At 36.1% G+C, this 15,185-nt stretch overlaps 1 protein-coding gene across 3 annotated transcripts in view; it reads right to left on the bottom strand.

Moving 5' to 3' along the window:
* The window catches only part of YES1 (YES proto-oncogene 1, Src family tyrosine kinase), a 71,420-nt gene that overhangs the window by 26,035 nt on the left and 30,200 nt on the right, over window positions 1-15,185 (bottom strand). Inside the window, exons 2-3 of one of the 3 annotated variants that reach the window (XM_053912770.2) lie at window positions 10,982-11,082; window positions 1,038-1,310 (exon numbers count right to left, since the gene is read on the bottom strand). In XM_053912770.2, the coding sequence (XP_053768745.1) occupies window positions 1,038-1,310; window positions 10,982-11,051 (343 nt within the window). In that variant the 5' untranslated portion in view covers window positions 11,052-11,082. Of the gene's footprint in view, window positions 1-1,037; window positions 1,311-4,111; window positions 4,252-10,981; window positions 11,083-15,185 lie in introns of all 3 variants that reach the window. The other 2 variants (XM_053912771.2, XM_053912772.1) reach the window with 2 other exon arrangements.

The following is a 15,185-nucleotide window of genomic DNA, read 5'->3' as shown; positions in this document are numbered from 1 at the left end:
GCTGGCAACTGTTTTGTCACGTCTAAAGATAAAGTGGACACTCCAAGGGCTGCAGAAGAGAGAGAAAAGAAACTTGAGTTGTTGATGGCATCAAGGAACTGCTAAATCAAGGAATCCTGGAGCTCATCCTACCGTTTAAGCCAGCTGTGTTTTGTTGCTCAAGGGAAAAGCATCTTGCTATGGGACCCTTTATAACAGAACTCCGTCTCTTTTAAAAGTTTCTGACTACTTTTTTTAGAGCATTTCTGGTTCCATTAAAGGTTGTCAGCTCTCACTTCTTGCTATTCTCTGAAAGGATATTATGCTATAAATAATAAATGGAGCTCTGGAACAGGACATTAAATCTGGGCTCTCCTGCTTATTATTGGTGACTCTGAAAAAAAAAAATCATTCAAACTCTGAGCCTCAGAATTACTCTTAAATCATTAGTACCTATAGAAAAATTTTAGTATCATTACTACTTTGCATGTAATTAACATTATTAATTACTATTAATACTTCAATAGTGGATAGCATTTTACAATCCTGAGAAATTGTAAAATCCTTGAGAGAGAAGTATGTTTTTTAAATGTATTTTTAAATTACAGGTGACATACAATATTACACTAGTTTTAAGTATACAACATAGTGATTAAACATTTATATACCTCATAAAGTGATCACTTCAATGTCTAGTATCCATCTGACACCATACATTATTAAGACTATATTCCCTATGCTGTACCTTATACTATGCTTTAAATCTTTATATTTCCCAGTGCCAGCCACACAGTAGGCTCTCAATAATTACTTGAAAAATCAATTAATGAAATACTAACCCAGTATTTAATCACCATCAAATTATCACCAGATTTCCCAGAAAAATACCCATGTATACAATGAGACTTTGATTTTTATGTTAGAGACTTTAATTTTCACATCAACTTATTTTAAAAGTCCCCCAGTAAGTTATTTTCCTTCAGCAGGCAAACCTTATGTATGTATTGCCCAAGGTCACGTTCTCAAACTTACAACAGAATTGTCCATTTAAATCTCACCTGTTAAACCAGCAGGATATGAACTTGGCACCACTGAGAATGAGGAAGATGCTCCTCCAAAAGGTGTCACCCCTGAGGATCCTCCAAATGGTGTCATGGAAAGATTGCTAAAATTAACAGATGTTCCCTTTGCTGAAGAGGATGGTGTCGCTGCAGTGTGTTCTGCTCCATAATGGCTGACACTTGTGCTGACAGGTTCTGGAGAGTTTTCTGTTCTATATTTAATTGCTGGACTTTTGTTCTCTTTACTTTTAATGCAGCCCATTATCAAATCTACAAAAATAGTAAGGTAAATACTTTGAGAAGCAGTTATCATAAAGGATACTTCAAAATGATGCAATTCAAAAGTTAAATTTAAACAAGGCATTTTTCTCCTGCAAAAAGTAACATTAACAAAACAAACAAAAATAAAAACCAGACAGCTGAAAATGAACTCTCTTCCCTTATGTGCAAAAGCATCATTCCAATGATGTCTTCACCAACTCAACTACTGTTAATGGTCCAATGACAACAAGCCAGAGTGTATAGGGAAAATGATGGGCTCTGAAGCCAGAGAGACCTGTTTGAATCCTGGCTTTCTACTTACTAGCAGAGTGATTTAGGTACATTGCTTAACCTCTCTGAACCTCAGTTGTTTGAAAAGGAAGGATATTATCACCTACTTCATAAGGTTTTCTATGAGGAGTAAAGTTTATTACAAGTTCTAGATAATATCTTGCACATAGTAAGTATTAGCAAATACTGGTTATATTCCTTCTATCTATACCAGCACTGTGTAACAGAAATACAACCTGAGCTACAATATAGTTTTAAATTTTCTAGGAGCCACATAAAAAAATAAAAAAGAAATAGGTAAAATTAATTTCAGTAATATATTTTACTTAATTCAACACATCTAAAATATAATTATTTCAACATATCAATATACAGTTTTAAAAAAAGATTTTATTTATTTTTAGAGAGAGGGAAAAGGAAGGAGTATGGACAAAAACATCCATGTGTGGTTGCTTCTCATGTGTCCCCTACTGAGGACCTGGCTTGCAACCCAGGCTTGTGCCCTGACTGGGAATCTAACCAGTGACCCTTTGGTTCGCAGGCCGGCACTCAACCCACTGGGCCACACTAGCCGGGCTCAATATGCAGTTTTTAATGAGATGTTTTATGTTCTTTTTTGGTACTAAATCTTAGAAATCTGGCAAGTATTTTAAACTTAGAGAACAACTCAATTTGTACCAGGCACATTTCAAATGTTCAATAGCTGTATGTAGCTAGTAGCTACCATAGAGGACAATGTATGTAGCTCCCCATCTTTCCCCTTCGGTATCAACAGACACTCCCCCAAGTGTTTACAAATTTGACCTCAATCTAGCCTTCCAACTTCATCTATTTTTTTTCCTCATACTTATCTTATGTCTACAAAAGAAAAAAAATCCTATTTTCCCAATACCTATGCCCTGTGTTTTCCCAGTTTTATGGTTTTTTTCCTCCCCAAAATGCCTCTGTCCATAATACTCTTCTTACCTGCTAAAATTTATCCATTCTCTGATAAGTGTCACAAAATGTTACTTTTCCATTTAGGCTCTCCCCATAATTGGTAAAATAGATATTTTCTTAATACTTCCAATGTACCTTTGGGAAGATTTCTGTATGAACTCTCTGAATTCTCACATGAATCCTTTTGTGCTTACTGGCCTAATTCTCACCCTACCCCCAAATTACTGGCAATACATATCAAAAGAAAATAGGTGAGTGATAAGATGACTGCCTCCTAAATTCTGACAGACAACCTTAGCTATATAACGTTAATTTAAAATGTGTCTATAAATACTACCATAGAAACAGCCTCAGAATCTCAGAGCTGGAAGGTTTTCAGCTCACCACCTTAAATGGGTATACTCAGAGGGTGTGACCGTAAAGCGCAGCACTGAAACATGACTTGGACTGGAAACCTATGTATCTACCGAGAACACTATGAGAGAATTATAAGCTAAACATATAATAGGCAGTTGCACTTCTAAGAAGAAACGAAAGCTAAGTCATATAATAACCTAGTGTTGGAAAAGTCTATTAAAGCATAATTAAGAGTAGAAACCTTAAAAGAAAAGGCTAATAGACATATGATTATTGAACTTCCATGTGAGAAGCAGGGGTAGGGACAAACACTTAAAAAAAAAATTTACTCTTTATTGTATTTTTTTCCCCATTACCATTTAGTCCCTTTATACCCCTTCCCCCCAAGCAAGCACCACACTGTTGTCCATGAGAGACACACACTCTTAAGTGAAGCTAAAGATATGAGAAATAGGAAAAGTATCTTTGTACTTGCTCATGCTTTTACTTGTTCTCTCAACACACACACAAATGTTCATACATGAAACTGACATTCTTAACATAGGCAACTCTTCTTAAACATGAAAAAAAAAAGATAATCCCTCAGAAAAACAGTAAAGACTATCAATAGGCAATTCACAAATGAAATACAAAAGGCCAATTAGCATATGAAGATATACGGCCAACCTTTCCAGTCTTCCAATAAATGCAAACTTTAAAAGATACCAGACTGACAACTCTTGACTCAATACTGAAGATTGAAGGGTGTATTTTAACCAACAATCAATACATGTTAATTGAAAAAATATTTAAAAATCTATACGAAGAATTTTCAAAGTTACCTATATCTAAAGTCTAAATATTAACAGAACATTATTAACAATTACATGAATTAGCCTTTGAAAAAACAGCAGTTACATGGAGAAAAAGTTATGAAAACAGTGACTGCTAATTATTTTAAATTTGTTAACTGGTTGATTGAAATACATCAATTCATAACAGAAGTTACTATAATTATTTACCCAACCCCCATATCCAGTCCCAGCTTCCATAATCACTCCTTTTCGTCCACTCAGGATCTTTGCTTAGGCCTTTTTCTTTGCAAGAAATCACTCCTAACTTCTCTTCACTCCTAATTTCAAGTCACACCTCCTCCCCTCACCCTACCAGTCTTCCATTACTACGCTTAACACCCCCAACCCAGTTTCTTAATCTTAGTCCAACTTTTCACACCACCCACTTACCCTTTCTAATAGCTCCAGGATAAACCATAATTTTCAGTCCAGTTCCATTAGCCCCAGTATCAAGCCATCACTGTTGCCCATCTCCTTTAGAAACATTATTACAGGCCTGGCTGGTGTGGCTCAGTGGATTGAGTGCTGGCCTGTGAACCAAACGGTCCTGGGTTCAATTCCAGATCAGGGTACATGCCTGGGTCAGGTCCCCAGTAGGGGGCGTGCACAAGAGGCAACTATACAATGAAGTCTCTTTCCCTCCCTTTCCCTCTGTCTAAAAATAAAAAATAAAATTAAAAAAAAAAGAAACATTATTATAAACATAGGATATGATTTACATTTTAAAGTAAATTTCAGGTGTAATGAGTTAAACAAATCTTTATTAATTGTCTTAGAAACATAATTATCATTTAAAACAATGGGAAAGCTCCAAACTACTGACAGATATATCTATACCTTTGTATAGATATTATATAGATATAAAAAAAACCACATTTATTAGACACTATAAAGGGAGCTGGGGATTGCAAGAAACGGTCCCTTTCCTTTAAATAAAGTTTCAAGTAAGTGTAGGAAACAAATATAGTCTTGTAAAATGTGGAAAATGCTAGAGTAAAAGAAAAAGTAAAAAAAAACCAGATTGGAGGTATATACAGAACACCATGGGAATACAACATAAGTCACCAGCTCTGCCTTGAGTGCTTGGGAAACAAAATTTTGCAAAGACAGTGGCATATTAGCTAGGCGTTGAAAACATGGAGATTTAGGAAAGAGGAAATAGGATATTTCAGGAAGAATAAAAAGTATGCAGAATGGCTCAGATGCTTCAAAAAGGATGATGCACCAGGGGAACAGAAAACTTCTCTGTGACAGGGGGTGTTTTGAGATGGTGGGACAGATGGCTAGAGTAAGTGAACAATTTCCACATAAAGAGGATTATGTGCTGTGCAACAACTTTTAGACCTCATCTAGATAGCAACAGAAAGTTACTTAAGATTTTTTAAAAGCTGAATAGCAAAAGACAGGAATTTTATAACTATGGCAGAGTATAAATTATAGACTGGAAAAAATAGCAGCAGCAAAGTTATAAAACCACTCAATGACCCATGTGAGAAAGGACAAAAGTTAGGAACACTGTAGGGACAAACATGAGGGGGAAGTAAGGGGTACATAATAAGTAGAATAATATGTTTGGGTGATCAGTTAAATAAGAGTAGAGGAGATACGAAGAAAAAGGAGTCATTTATTCACTCTCCAGTCTATTACTGAACACTTTAAAAGTAGTAACTATGTGTGTTAAGGGCTGGATAACCAGAAAGTTTCTAGTTTAATTGAAAAAGAAGAAATACCATAATTGAGGAAGAGAAGAGACAAATAGGTTTTTCTGGACCAATGAGTTCAGTTTCAGATGTTACTTATAGGTGCCTGTGAGACATGTTGTTGAGAAGTCTAGTAAGGGGTTGATAATAAGTCTAAAGCTCAGAGAAAGGCACAAAACAGAGAAAGATTAAACAAAAATATTCTCACAGTTTAACCCCACCTTTTGGAGATAATAAAACTCACCCAAGGTACAGATTCAGAAGGGTGTGACTCTGTAGGACATCTACATATAAGGAATAGACAGGCAAAGAATTAGGAAGTAGCAGTTCGAGTTGGGAGTACTTTCATAAATATAAATACATGGTTGGAAAAGAGAATCATCAATTTAAAGACAGCAGAATGGGTTGGGGAAGAGTTCCAACTATATCTGTGGCATTGTTTTTTTTTTCTTTTGGAATTTTATTTATTTTTAGAGAGAGGGGAAGGTAGGGAGAACGAGAGGTAGAGAAATATCAATGTGTGGTTGCCTCTAGTACACCCCCACCTGGGGACCTGGCCTTCAACCCACGCATGTGCCTGACAGGGAATCGAATCAGCAACCCTTTGGTTTATGTAGGCTGGCACTCAATCCGCTGAGCCACACCAGCCAGGGCGCATCGTTTTTTTCTTAAAAGGAACATAAAGCAAATAGAAAAAATATTAATGTGTTAAATGTGGGTAATGATATAATTTTTTGGTGTGCTTGAAGTATTTTATAATTTAATACATTTTTAGAACAGTAGAGTAGGAATAAAGAGACAGACTTTCAGGAGAAAAATGGCTAATAATGCTGATACTAAAACAAAGGCAAGTGGCATTTAAACTGATTTTAAAAAGCCAAATACCAGTAATCAGGAGCTCACTGGCAACTTTGGCAAGAGCATTTCTTAGCATCCTGAAGATAAAAGCTAGATCACATTAAGTTGAATAATAAATTAATGACTAGTTCATGAAAATACGGATAATTTTTAGAATGCAACATCTTCTAAGTTGGAAATATATCCCTTTTACCAAGACCTTTTCTACGATTTATCTACTTCACTGACCTTTTCCTTCACAGTCTTAGGTTAATCTATTACAGCACACACTTAGTTTACTCAATAACCATTCTCCCCCTGCTTTGATAAAAGAACCCCGATTTTGTTCACCTTCCTTCCATTTGCCAAGTCCTTCACCTGTTGAGCTCTAGGTAGTAAATAATGGTTGATTTAAGCCACTCATGTGGTCTTACTCCTTTTGCCAACTAACTGTGTAATCTATGAGCATGGGCTTCTAGGAAGTTTTCCTCACATGTAAAAAGGAATCCAAGACAGGAATGTTCCATTTCCCCCCCTCCGGATGTTATTCACCAAAGATACCCAAATCTGAGGCAGTCATCTAAAGATGACAAAGCACCCATCTGAAAGAAGAACAGCAACATAGTAAGAATGGTAGGGAAGAAAGATGAAAGGAACTTGGATCCTTGATGATGATATTCAGGTATTAAGTTATATAACCTTAGAACACACTTTGCTCCAGAAATCTTATTATGTGGGATAACAAATATCTATTGTACATAAGCCAGTTTCAGTTTGGTTCTGTTACTTGCAGCTGAAAGGATCTTAAATAGTAAACTAGTTAATATCAGGATTCAATAGTTTAACAAAAATACAGCCATGCAACTACATAATGTTTTGATCAATACAGGACTGCATATAACACAATGGTATTAAAAGATTATAACGGTGCTAAAAAATCCTAGTGATGTCCTAATGTTGTAGCCAATGCATTTACCCATGTGTTTGTGGTAATGCTGGTGTAAACAAATCTACTGCCAGTCATTTAAAATTCAGCACATATAATTACATACTGTACATAATACTTGATAATGATGATAAAAGACTTATGTTACTGGCTTATACATATACTATGCTATACTTTTAGTAGTTGTTTTTAGAGTGTACTCTTTCTACTTAGAAAAAGTTTGCTGTAAAACAATATACCATGTTACACCAGCAGCAGCCTCATACATCTGGTGCTTACGGTGTCTCTCTTGAATGCATCATTTTCTCTCGTGCCTGATTTAATCTTGTGCTGTTTTGTACAGGAACATACTGTATAAACCTGTAGTCTAGGAGCAAAGGACTATACCAAATAGCCTAGGTGTGCAGTAAGCTATACCATCCAGGTTTACGTCATTCTACATGTTCACACAACTACAAAATCACCTAATGATGAATTTCTCAGAACACATACCTTCCATTAAGTGACACATGACTACAGAACCAAACTTTCCTCAAAGTATATACAAAAATCTGAGATACCCTTAAGATTGTAAAATTTGCCACCTATAAAGAACTATTTCATACTGATACTTGGTAGAATATAATGTGCATGACCATTTGCTGAAAAAAATGAGGGTTTTAACTCAATTTGAGTATTACTGCTACTTCAAAATTTTTTGAGAAATATGAACTTGTTTAAAATTAAGAAAACTTCTTTTCTAAGACACTTTCAGAAATACTTTCCTAAAATGTTCTTTTTAAAAAAATGAACTTTGAGGTATAATTTACTTAAAACAAAATGTAACCATTTACAGTATATAGTTCAATGAGTTTTGGCAAATATTTATTACTGTGCAACCAATACTACAATTCTAATACAGAATGTTTTGATCGCCCTCAAAAGGTTCTGTTGTACCGTTTTCCCAATCAATACCCAAACCCAGACCTATGCAACCATTGATTTGTTTCTTCAAACTAAAAATTTATCTTTTCTAGAATTTCATGTAAATAGAATTCATATTATATATTGTCTGACCTTTTTTTTGCTAAGCATTGTGTATCTGAGATACTTCTATGTTGTTACATACATTGGTAGTTCACTAACTTTTATTGCTTAGTAGAATTCAATCATATGATTTACTACAATTTGTTTATCCATTCAGTTGTTGATGGATATTTGAATTGTTCCAGTTTTGAGCTATTACATATAAAGTAGCTATAAACATTCCTGCACAAGTCTTTGAGTGAGCAGATATGCATCTCCCTGCCATATATCTAGGAATGAAATTGCTTGATCATATGAAGTTAAGCATACCTTACCCTAAGAAGCTATTAAACAGTTATTCATAGTGGCTGTGCCATTTTGCATCTCTACCAGCAATAAATGTGAACTCCCGTTGCTCCACATTCTCCACAACACTTCTAGGTCATTCGTTTCCCCTCAGAGAAACCCATCATATGTTTACTTGTGCTTGGATATAATCCAAATATTCTATATAACTGTTTTTACATTTTATTCTATCTAAAAAGCTTTAACAATTACAACCTATTGATATCAAAAGGTAGCTCACAATATAAAATGATATAGCTGAACTGATGTTACACACATTTATAACATGAATCTTATCAAACTCATTAGAATTGCAAATTAACTACTGATAGTTTACTGATTGAAATAATGGTTAGAACCTAGTTAACTCCCAAACACCTTTATCACCATTTAATTTGCAAAAAGTTATCAAGAGCATTTCAACACCAAATTTGTACTCTATAGTCTAAATTATTTCTATACTTAGAATAGGTTAGATTCAAGGGCAATCTAAGTAAGACCACAGTTACTAAGACACCATGATGATTCTTTCACATCTGCAATGCTTCAATGAGTTGGTTTCTCACTCTTTTAAAATTCCACTTAAAAAAATTAAAGCTAAACATGCAAAATTCACTCTTACTAAACAGGTCTGCAAATTTTGACAAATGCATACACTTGTGCAACCACCTCTGTTGGGAACCGCCCTGCCTGGTTTCAGAAGCTGTAACCCCCCATGGTTAAGGCTGAGTCAGAACTGGGACCATAGGCGATTAAGGAGACAAAGCATATCTCCCTGGCAGGTGTGCCATCTCTGCCCACTTCACTCTGCTTGGCCCTGAGCTTGACCAGTTAGCCAATGACGGGTAAGAATTCTCAAGGGAGGATCAACCCAAGAGGCATGGTCACCGAAGAGGCCCACAGGGAAGGACTCAGGGGGCTATAGAAAAAGGGGGTCTTTGAAATAGCCTGAGTCCTCATTCTGTCTGCAAGAAGTCTCCTAATCTCTTGGCTGCCTTACTTCCCTTGCCTGACTTAAGCTTGAAGCAATAACAGAGGGCAGTGCAGTCCTGTGCTGGGAGGGGCGGATTCCCTGGGGAATCAGGCCTAAGAAAGAATGCATTCGATCCTGTGAAACCTACTTAATTTATACCCTCAGCTTAAAAGATAAGGGTCCAGACTTGAGATGAGTCTGGTGCCTAAGGTTTTATAGCCCTTTAACTAATTGACCATAACTCAGAATAAACCCTCAAAGTTCTCTGTAAGTTATATATTGTTTAACCCTTACTGCTTGACAATGATTGATGAGCTTTATCTGTATTCCTATGCGAATGAACCTAATAAAAGCCCACAGAGGAAAAGGCTCGGGGCCCTTCTCCTTTGAGAGATCAGCCACCTTTCCTCCCCAAGCCGATCAGGTCTTGATACACTACTCTTCATCCGTGGCGGACTCGGGGCTCAGACATAAAGCTCCGTGACACACCTCCTCAATGAGAATAAAGAACAGTTCCATCACCCCCTATGAACCCAGAGACCCACACCAAGATATGTAATTAAAATGGCCAAAGTTCAATAAACAACCTTGAAGGAAGCAAGGAGAAGACAACAAATTACATACAAAAGAACCCTAAAAGGCTATCAACTGATTTCTCAGCATCAACTCTGCAGGCCAAAACTGCAGATACATTTTTTTTTTCCTTCAAGTGCAAATGGAACATCCAAGATAAATCACACATTAGGTCACAATAAATTCAAGAAGACTGAAATCATACCAAGGCATTTTTTCTGACCACAATGCATGAAATTAGAAATCAACTACAGCTCTGACTGATGTCACAGTTGGTTGGGTGTCATCCGCAAAGCGCAAGGTTACTGGTCAAGGCACATGCCTGGGTTGCAGGCCTGGTCCACTCGGTCTATGGTTGGCATGCATGCGAGAGGCAACTGATCAATGTGTCTCTCACACATTGATGTTTTTTTCCCCGTCCTTTCCCCTCTCTGTAAAAATAAATAAAATCTTAAAAAAAAATAAATCAACTACAGGAAAAACAGAAATGTGTGAAGACTAAACATGGTACTAAACCACCAATGGATCAAAGAAGAAATGAAACAGGAAATTAAAAAATCATCTAGAGACAAATGAAAACGTAAACTCAACTTTTCAAAATATGGGATGCAGCAAAAACAGTTCAAAAAGGAAAGTTCATAGCTATACAGAACTACCTCAAAAAACAGGAAAAATCAATTAAGCAATCTAACTTTATACCTAAAGGGACCAGAAAAAGAACAAACAAAACCAAAAGTAAACAGGAGACAGTCAACATAAAAGCAAAAATAATACAGAAATTAAGAAAACTTTAGAGCCCTGGTTGGTGTGGCTCAGTTGGTTGGAACATCATCCTGTAGCCAAACGATTGCAGGTTTTTAATTCCCAGTCAGGGCACATACCTAGGTTGTGGGTTCCATCCCCAGTCTGGGTGCATATGGGAGGCAACCAATCGATGCTTCTTTCCTGCATCGATGTTTTTTTTCTCTCTCCCTTTTCCTCTCTAAAAGCAATGGGGAAAAAAAAAAAGTCCTCAGGTGAGGATTAAAAAAAAAAAAGGAAAAACGAAAATAAAAAAAACAAAATATAGTATTAATTAACAGCTGTTTTTCTGAAAAGATAAAATTGTCAAACCTTTAGCCAAACTCATCAATTAAAAAAGAGCCCAAATAAAGTCATAACTGAAAGAAGTTACAATTACCACCACATAAATTTAAAAAATCATTAAAGAATGCAAAAATTATATGCCAATAAATTCAATGATCTAGAAGAAATGTTTAAATTTCTAGAAATATACAACCATCCAAGATTGACTCAGGAAGAAATACAGAATTATTTCAAGTAATGGAAGAGGATGAAACACTACCAAAACTCATTCTACAAAGCCATCATTATCCTGATACCCAAACCAGAAAAAACATTACAAGGAAAGAAAATTACAGGCCAATATCCTTGATGAGCATAGATTCAATGTATTTGAATCATGGAACACGTAGGTGTTGCGGGCCCAGGTCCCAGTTGGGGGCATGGGAGAGGCAACCACACACTGATATTTTTCTCCCTCTCATTCTCCCTCCCTTCCCCTCTGTCTAAAAATACATAAAATTTAAAAAAATAAGTAAATAAATAAGGGATAAAAACCGTATGACCATCTCAGCAGATGCAGAAAAAGCATTTGATAAAATTCAACATCCTCTAATGATTAAAAACCTCACAACAAAATGAATATACCAAGAAACATACTTCAACGTAATAAATGCTATATATTGAATATGACAAACCCACAGCTAATACTCCAGTCAATGTTGAAAAGCTGAAAGCTTGTCCTCTAAGATTAGGAACACATCAAGGATGCACACTATCACCATTTCTATTCAGCATAGTATTTAAAGTCCGAGCCACAGCAAACAGACAAGAAAAATAAATAAAGGACATCAAAGTCAGAAAGAAAAAAAAAGTAAAACATTATTTGCAGTGAACAAGATACTGTGTATATAAAAAAATCCTAAAGACTACCAAAAAAATAAATAAATAAAACTAATAAATGACTTCTTAAAGTTGCAGGATATAGAATCAATATACAGAAATCTGCTTTTTCTATACACCAACAGCAAACAATCAGAAGAAAAAATTTAAAAAATAATCCCATTTACAATTGTACACACACACAAACCCCCCCCATAAAATTCCCACAAATACTTGTGAAGTGGTGAAAGACCTGTACTCTGAAAACTGTAAGACATTGCTGAGTGGCCCCAGGTCTGGTACTTGTAACAGATAGGCCTCAGTTCAGTGTGGCATCTGCCACCTGGCTCCAGACCCAGAACACACAGCTACCAACCAAAGATCTCTCTGTAGTTCCTACCAGGTTGAACCAGAGACTTGGAAGTCAAGGTAGCAAAATAATCAGAAGAGCAAAATAAACATTTAAAAAAATGAGGATAGTTTAAGGGACCTCTGGGACTACATAAAGCATAACAACATTTGCATCGTAGGAACACCAGAAGAAGAGGAACGGCAAGGGACTGAGAACCTATCTGAAAAGATAATAATGAAAACTTCCCTAAGCAGATGAAGGAAATAGACATATAAGTCCAGGAAGCAGAGAGTCCCAAACAAGATGAATCCAAAGAGGCCCATACCCAGATACTTCATAATTAAAATGCCAAGGGTTAAAGACAAAGAGGGACTCTTTCTTTTTAAAAGAACTTATTTATTTACTTTTAGAGAGAGAGGGAGAGAAGGAGAAAGATAGGGAGAGAAACACCAATGTGTGGTTGCCTCTTGCACACTCCCCACCAGGGACCTGGCCTGCAACCCAGGCATGTGCCCTGACTGGGAATCAAACCGGCAACCCTTTGGTTCATAGGTCCATGCTCAGTCTATTGAGCTACACCAGCCAGGGCAAGAGGGACTCTTAGGAGTAGCAAGAGAAAGGCACTTAGTTACCTACAAGGGAGTTATTGTAAGACTGTCAGCTGATTTCTCAACAGAAACTGTATGGCCCAGAAAAGACGGGCATGAAACATTCAAAGTAGTTAAAGCAAGGATGTACAACCAAGACTACTTTACCCTGCAAGGCTATCATGAAGGACAGAGAAAGAGCTGCCCAGACTAGAAAAAGTTAAAGGAGTTCATCACCACCAAACCTTATTATTATAAGAATAATATTATTATAATATAATGTTATATTATAAACCTTAATTATATTATAAGAAATATTGTAAGAAATGTTAGAGACTTCTTTAGGAATAAAGGCAGCTGGGGGGGAGAACAAAAATATAATAAAATGGCAATAACGTACCCACCAATAATCACTTTAAATCTGAATAAATACTCCAATCAAAAGACACAGGGTAGCTGAATGGATAAAAATACAAGATCCATACATATACTGACGACAAGAGATGACTTCAGATCAAAGGACACACACAGACCTAAGTGAAGGAATAAAAAGATATTTCATGCAAATGAAAATGAAAAAAAATGAGCTAGGATAGCAATACTTATATGAGATTAAAAAGACTTTAAAACAAAGGCTGTAATAAAAGACAAAAAAGGACATGACACAATGATAAAGGGGTTGAGCCAATGAAAAGATATAAGCCTTGTAAACATTTATGTACCCAACACAGGAACACCTGGAAAGATAAAATATTAATAAACACAAAGGGAGAGATGGGCAGTAAATACAGTCATAGATGGGGACTTTAACACCCCACTGTCATCAATGCATGAATCTTCCAGACAGAAAATCAAAAAGAAAACAACAGCCTTTAACGATACACTATAAAAGATGTATTTACTTGGTATTTTCAAATCATTTCATTCCAAAGCAGCAGAAGATACAGTCCTTTCAAGTGCACATAGAACATTTTCTACTATAAACTACATGTTAGGACACAAAAGAAGTCTCAATAAATTTAAGAAGACTTAAATCATAACAAGCATCTTCTCCAACCACAATGGTATGAAACTGGAAATCAACTATAAAAAAACAACGTGAAAAACACAAATGTGTAGAGGCAAAATAACATTGTACTAAACAACTGGGTTAACAATGAAGATCAAGGAAGAAATCAAAATGTACCTTGAGACAAATGCAAATGAAGATGCAGCAACCCAAAACCTATGGAACATAGCGAAGGCTACTAAGAGGGAAATTCATTGTAATACATGCCTACCTCAAGAAAAAAGAAAAATGTCAAATAAACAATCTAACCTTACACCTAAAGAACTAGAAAAGAACAAGAAACAAAGCCCAAAGTCAATAGAAGGAAGGAATAATAAAGATCTGAGCACAAATAAACAAAATAAGAGTCTAAAAGAACAATACAAAAGATGAATGAAACCAGGACCTGGTTCTTTGAAAAAATATATAAAACTGATATACCTTTCACCAGACTCATGAGAGAGACCACGAGAGTGAGAGGGGACTCAAATAAATAAAATTGGAAATGAAAGAGAAGTGACAACTGACAGCACAGAAATAGTAAGGATTGTAAGAAAATACTACAGGCAGTAATATGCCACAAAATGAGACAACCTGTAAGAAATGAATAAACTCCTAGAAACATATACTTTTCCAAGACTAAATAACAAAGAAACAAGCCCTGGCTAGTGTGGCTCACTGGACTGGGTGATGGACTGTGAACCACGGGGTTGCTGGTTCGATTCCCAGTCAGGGCACATGCCTGGGTTACAGGCCGGATCCCCCGCAGTGGGGTGAAGGGTGTGCGAGAGGCAACCACACATTGATGCTTCTCTCCCTCTCTCCCTCCCTTCCCCTCTCTCTGAAAATAAATAAAATCTTAAAAAAAGAAAAGGAAACAAAATCTGCCAGACCAATTACTACCAATAAAACCAAAACAATAATCTAAAAATTCTCAATAATCATCCTAGATCAGATGGCTTCACAGGAGAGTTTTACAAAATGGCCAAAGAATTAACACCTACATTTGAACTATTTTAAAAAATTCAAGAGGAGGGAAAGCTGCCAAATTCATTTTTCATGAGGCAACCACCACCCTGATTCCAAAGTAAGACAAAGACATTATTACAAACAAAGAAAATTATGGCCAATATTCCCGAAGAACATAGATGCAA

This window comes from Desmodus rotundus, chromosome 10 (assembly GCF_022682495.2).
Source record: "Desmodus rotundus isolate HL8 chromosome 10, HLdesRot8A.1, whole genome shotgun sequence".
NCBI lineage: Eukaryota > Metazoa > Chordata > Mammalia > Chiroptera > Phyllostomidae > Desmodus > Desmodus rotundus.
This window is presented reverse-complemented; position numbering and strand designations above follow the sequence as displayed.